Raw genomic sequence first — 6,501 nt, forward strand, 5'->3', positions numbered from 1 at the left:
TTTTCAGTCACAGTCCTTGATTTAAAACATTTCCTTTGGTTGTTTCAATCAAACTCACAGCTAACGCAGCAATCACAACGTTAAGTATTTTTACTGATACACTGACTGTCCCGGATGCTTTTGTTCCAAAGTGTAACCAACATAATCTTGATATTATTTACCCTTCCAATATAGTTTCCGCAGAGCAGGTCTCTTTTTCACATTTGAGAGAAAGCAGCTCAGGAATGGGCCTGATTGCCTCCAGGGCTTCCTTCCTCGAGCTTTGGAGCAAACTTCCTGCTGCTGACTGATCGCACATTGTCCAGACTCAACATTAACTTATTTTATCAAGCTTACAAACTACACAAACTCACAAAACAGCCTTTCCACTTAACACTTGCACACAAAACTTTTATTGCTTCTGCTCTTACATGAAAAATACACACATTGTTTGATTTCAAATGCCCAAACAGATCTTGGTTTATGCAGTTTTTAGTAATAAGTGTATTATATTTCCAATGGCGTGATATAATTCAATACAAAACTCTGATTGATGACCTGTGATTTGATGAAATAATATGCCTCGTGGAGCTGAAAAATGGATTGTGAAATAATTTAAATCAATTTATTGTTCAGAGTATGAAACCTCAAAAGTTGTCAAAAAGAATTTGCTGAGTTGAAGGTGACATCTTGTTTTGTTTGCCCAACAGACCAAAAATCCCCAATATTCAGTTTACAATTACACCTGACATAGAAAAGGAGGAAATCATATTATCTGATTATCTAGAATCAGACAATATGACATTTTCACTCATTCTGCTTGAAAAATGACTGAAACAGTAAATCTATTATCAAAATAGTTGCTGATTATTTTTCACTTGATCAAGTCGATTAATCTACTTATCGTTTCAGTTCTAATCCTCACCCCTTCTCTGCTCAGTACCTCACCTTCCTCTGAATTAATTTGCATCACATTGAAAAACCTTGTGTATAGTGAAAGACAAGCATCCCTGTGGCTTACACAACCACTAAAATACATATATTAAAAAAAAAAAAAAAAGTAGAAAAAACTGCTTTTTTTCTTCAAAATTACAGGAAGGGAAGGCAGATACCTTAACATGAAGGGAACTGAATTTACCTTCTTGCAGCATCTTCAATTGTTTCTCCGGGCTGAACTTTGCCCCCAAACCCGTTCCACTTGCCAACCCCAAATCCTCTCTTCTTCATGCCCAGCAACACCCTGCCCGGCTGGACCACCAGCACCAGGGTCAGCAGCTTAGAGGTCAACATCTCAGCTATATGAGAGAGGAAGTTAGGAAATATGACGTGACATAAACACAGTGTAAACACTACCTTAAGCAACATTAGCTTCCAGCTCTACAATTATAAGTCACCTCTGCGTTAACATCGTTACCTGAGCGATTTCTGCCCTATAAACTGTTGAAAAGCGCAAAAACAAATACTGAATAAAGACAGAATGAATAATATGTAATTGTATGAGAACAGTGCACGTTGAAAGAGTCCCGCGTGAACCGCTGCAGACGTCCTCACGTGATGTGCTGATATTTAAGAGCGTGGATTGGTCTGAGCGATGACAGACTGAAACCGCGAGTGCCATCATTTGTTTTAAAGATCAGCTGGATGTGTCACCCTTAAATATGTTCGACTAGAAACCGCAGCGGTTTAATGTACCGACGTGTAAATCAATTTAAACCACTCAACTCACTTTATTCAATGATAATAATAATAATAATGATAATAGTAATAATAATAATAATAATTTACAAAGGGCTTTATTGCATTAAAAGCAATAATACGCAGAAATTACTACAACTGCATTAAATTGGATAAAACAAAATATGATCGGATAAGATAAGATCATAAGATAGGATAGGATGGATTTGATTTCCAGATAGGAAATTCACATGTTATAGCAGTACAAAAAACTGTTTAAAGAGGTAGGAAACAGAAACAACTATCATATTATACATAAATATTTCGAAATAAAAAGCATTCTTGATAAAGATTAAAACATACATACATGAAAACAAACATAAAATGTATTGGAAGGAATGGCAAAATGTATATATTATATGAAAAAAGGCATTTTCAAAATTGATTTAAAAGAAGTGCTGCTACGTCTGGTATGTTTTTATAAAGTGTAGGGGCCTTAATAGAAACGGCATGCAGGGACTATACTACACTGTTGTCTGATAGCCTACTGAGCTGAAAGACACTGCTGTCCCAGGTAGGAACTATTGTTGTCTGTGTGTTGTAATACGTGACTTAGCAATGGCGAATTGCACTTCCACGCAGGCGCAGTTCATCGTCCCGTACACATGACCCTGAACAGTAAAAGCAATGTGGGGTGTATCGTTGCAGAGGAGATGTTTACACCACTCTTTCTGTTTAATGAAGAAGCAGAAAGGTAAAACTCCCGCAGAGCAGCGCTGGCTCACGCGACAGCTCAAAGACCCTTATGTCAAAGCCTCTCACGCGCAAAACTTTCGATGCAGAAGCGCCTTCAAGCTGCTAGAGATAGATGACAAGTTCAGGGTGTTACAGCCTGGAGACAGTGTGGTGGACTGCGGGGCTGCACCTGGAGCCTGGAGCCAGGTGGCCGTCCAGAGGGTCAACTCGGCGGGGACAGGTGAGAGGACACACGGGTATGCGCACTCCATGGACGCCAGATAGTTAATGCAAGGAGACAGTATGAGAGAGAGATGGGAAGCAATGACTAAAATCTGGCAACTTTTGAAGCCACATTTTCAGTTTTCCATTTTGTCCACCCCCTTTACATCAAAATACTGTGGACCTTGGCTATATTCCTTAAATCATAGAGTCTTGGCTTGCTTCTGTTTATTGGAGAACTTGTTCTACATTATCTTTTACTGGAGATTTACACTTTTACTGATCAGTCCCTGTAAATGTCAGACTTCTTGCTCTGTTTTTTACTTTGATTTAAAAAAAAATAAATAACAATACTGAAGAAAGTATTTGACGGATTAGTTTGTCCTGACATTATTCATTAACCAAGATAGAAGCCTGTGGTACTGTAGGATCAATACCTCCGGTTAAATACTGCAGTACTGTGTGCAGATCCTGTTTTATGTACAGTTAATAATCAGTAAGAAAACTATCAATTTATTCTAGTTATTGTAAAACAATACTGCAGTTGATGGATTAGTCTCTGAACAAGACAACTGAATATGCCATCTGGGAAACTGTGATGGGCATTTTTCACTTTGGGACGAATCAATCAAACAACTGGCAGAGAAACAGATAACAAAAACAATCAATAGTTGCTGCTCTCAACTTTGTACAAATGCATGGAAACAATCCAGAAAGCCACAACAATGTGCAAGACAGTTCTATAATATCTCATCCACACCAGAGTACCTGAAGTAATGAACCTATTATGAGTGGCAAGGAAAAGTTTGCGACACTTTAGAATTTACCTGGTGTGAACTGATCTTCATCTATGTCACTAATGTAGCCAGACACAATGCGCATAAGTTCATAACACACAAACAATTATAATCTTTTGTGTCTTTATTGAACAAACCCATTAAACATTCATTGATAACTGGTCAAACCTCACTGGGTTAAGGTCTGGGATCTGACTCCAACAGGTGGATTTTCTTTGTTTGAAACTTGTAGATTTACTTTACTCTTGCTGCATCACCCAGTTTCTACTGAGCTTCAGCAGCAGTTGGACAGACACCCTGACATTATCCTGTAAGAGACCTGGATAGATGTGGGAATTCATTTTCCCCTCGATGATGTGGAGCTGTCCAGGCTCAGAGGCAGCAAAGCATCAAATCATGACGCTCCCTCCACCTGACTTCACCATTGAGATGATGTTTTCATGTTGGTATGCAGTTCTCCTTTTACACCACACATAGTGCCGCATGTTCTTCCAAACCAATCCAACCTTAGTTTCATCTGTCCACAAAAAATGTTTCTCAGTAGCGTTGTGATGTGAAGCTGCTCTTCTCTGCAACCATCCACCATGATTTTATAACCACCTCCAAAGATTCCCTGTTGCTCTGGGCTTCATTTATACCTCGGTGATCATTCTGCATTTGGAGTCATCTGAGCTGGACGCCCACCACTAGGGAGAGAAGCCACAGAACTAACTCATCTCCATTTATAGACAGTTCGTGTGACTGTGGATGGATGACGATCTAACCTCTTTGAGATGACTCTGAAAACCATTCTGCTTCACGCAAATCAACAATTCTTGATCGTAGGTCTTCTGAGATTCTTTTTTTTTTGTTTTGTTTGCGAGTTATAGTTCACATCAGCAGACGCTTCTTGTGAACACTGGTTTCCATTAGTTTCACTTTTGCATGAAAACTAACAAGTATCTTATGTGAGATAATTCTTCTGCATATCTATCATGTCTGCATTTATTTTTGTCTAAAAAATGCATGAACACTAGTATAGTAACCTCTATATCAATATTAACTTAATATTAAAGCAACATTTAAGTAGGTAATAGATTCAAGGCCATTAAGTTAAGTTGGTAACAACTTCCTTTTCCCCAGGTTGGCTATTTGTGCTATTGGCCAAACCATACTGCAATACATTGTCTCGCTGCTTTGTGTTGGTAAAATCTCTCCATGGACAGTTTACTATTGGATATTTTTCGATGCTTTAAATTTGGAGGGTGTGTGAACAGACTAAGGCTGCACTTTGAGGCACAGTATGTGGATTGGACTGTCTTTCACCGGCAAGATTTCAGTGTCTTTAGGTTTTACTCTAGTCCCTGTAACCACATTGGTGGGCCAGCCTGTGATATGTGAAGCAACACTTAAACATGTTCAAATAACAAAAAAAAGCTGCTTATAAATTACAATGGAAACATTTTTCTTTCAATCCAAGATCCAGAGTTACGGCGGGGTACGGTCGTTGGCATTGATCTGCTGAACATACCTCCTCTGGAAGGTGCCCACTTCCTGTCCAGTCACGATGTCACCGACCCCGCCACACACGCCAAGCTGCTGGAGCTGCTCCCCAACGGACAGGCTCATGTCATCCTGAGCGACATGGCGCCAAACGCCAGCGGTTTTCGAGAGATGGACCACGAGAAACTCATCGTGATGTGTTTGTCTTTGATAGACTTGGCTGAGAGGATTTTACAGCCGGGGGGATCTCTGGTTTGTAAGTACTGGGACGGGATCCTGGTTCAGAAACTCCAGGGGAAGCTCTCGAGCGTGTTCGGCAGTGTTCGGACTTTAAAGCCAAACGCTAGCAGGAAGGATTCGTCTGAGAGATATTTCCTCGCTAGAATGTACAGAAAGCCAGTGAGATGATGGTAGCTGTCTTTTATTTCCCTTGTGTGTATCCTAAAATGAAATTTGAATATTCTGTTGAGATTCACAAAAAGTGCCCCACTGTGTTTTTGATCAGTCTGATCTTGAGGATGAGGCCTCACTTAATACCTTTGATCAAAAGGTGGCACTGTTGAGGCATCGGTGAAGGCTCGCGGCTCCAGGCAAAGGCACATCAAATGCTGCTGGTGTTGATTTTCATCCCAGCAAACTTAACACAGTAGCATCAGTGAATCAGTAATATGTAAGCCTATGCAAGAATCATCGGTGTGATATTCCTCAAGAGCCCGATGCTGTGTTTTCTCTGAAGTTATTGTTTGCCCCACAGTGTTTGTTCTACACACTCAGTTTGCTATTTGCTTTGTTACAGAAAGTCATTTACCAGTGCTGCTTATGCTAATAATTTGCACTGCCAGCCATGTAGAAATATGTAATCATTCTCTCATTCAGAGTTTATGAAGGGAAAACCTAATACATAAGAGTCACATACAGCATGACTAATGGGAAGTGGGATGATGCTGGAGCTTGGCACGCTGCGAGTGTTGCTGGGCTCTGCTCTCTGACAGTGGAGAGATGGCCATTTCCTGGGAAAATATTTTCAGGCCAGTAGACAGATTTTAAGATTCTTCTTTAAATCACTGTGCTGAACACTTTGGAGAAGGGCTATTTATTTTGTTTGTGTCTGCGATTCTGTTCTGTTGTGAGTTTGGAACCACTGCTAATGAAATAAAAGGATGTTTCTGTCAGACACACAAGTCATATATTTGATGTCAAAGGAATCTATATAGGGATTCACAGTATAGTTCTTGCCGATATGCGATAGATATAACACTGTCTGCAGTGTGATGTGCATAGTTGTTCTTGCAGTCCAGTGAATCCAGTCTGCAGGGGTGTAGCATGAAAATTTGGGCTCTGTGCATATGAGGTCTCAGTGGGCCCACTTTAATACATCAGCTCTCATGCATGTACAGATAACTGTCTCTTTCTCTTTGATCATTTCTTGGGCATTTTCTATGGCTTTATTATAGCCAACAGCAGACAGAGATGGGGAATGACTTGCAACAAAGGGCCCTGGCCGGACCCAGAGATGTTGCCGCTAATGGTGAGCACCTCAACCCCTAGGCCACCAGGGTGCCCCCATGTGCAAATAAATGAATAACAAACAAACACATGCATTCTTAATGGC

The 6,501-nt window shown here is 40.3% G+C and overlaps 2 protein-coding genes across 2 annotated transcripts in view; one reads left to right on the top strand and one right to left on the bottom strand.

The window, feature by feature from the left end:
- The window catches only part of nudt1 (nudix (nucleoside diphosphate linked moiety X)-type motif 1), a 4,531-nt gene extending 2,986 nt beyond the window's left edge, over window positions 1-1,545 (bottom strand). The window contains exons 1-2 of the mRNA XM_023413944.2: window positions 1,394-1,545; window positions 1,118-1,274 (exon numbers count right to left, since the gene is read on the bottom strand). Of these exons, the coding sequence (XP_023269712.1) occupies window positions 1,118-1,269 (152 nt within the window). The 5' untranslated portion in view covers window positions 1,270-1,274; window positions 1,394-1,545. The remainder of the gene's footprint in view (window positions 1-1,117; window positions 1,275-1,393) is intronic.
- Window positions 1,546-2,316: 771 nt separating this feature from the next.
- Window positions 2,317-6,070, top strand: mrm2 (mitochondrial rRNA methyltransferase 2). The gene is made up of 2 exons (XM_023413750.2): window positions 2,317-2,629; window positions 4,867-6,070. The coding sequence occupies exons 1-2, from the start codon at window positions 2,341-2,343 to the stop codon at window positions 5,295-5,297; spliced, it is 720 nt and encodes a 239-aa protein (XP_023269518.1). The 5' UTR covers window positions 2,317-2,340; the 3' UTR covers window positions 5,298-6,070.
- Window positions 6,071-6,501: the final 431 nt, after the last annotated feature.

This window comes from Seriola lalandi, unplaced genomic scaffold (genome assembly GCF_002814215.2).
Source record: "Seriola lalandi dorsalis isolate HSWRI2012SDOR001 ecotype SW California unplaced genomic scaffold, Sedor1 jcf7180002054519, whole genome shotgun sequence".
NCBI classification, from domain to species: Eukaryota; Metazoa; Chordata; class Actinopteri; order Carangiformes; family Carangidae; genus Seriola; species Seriola lalandi.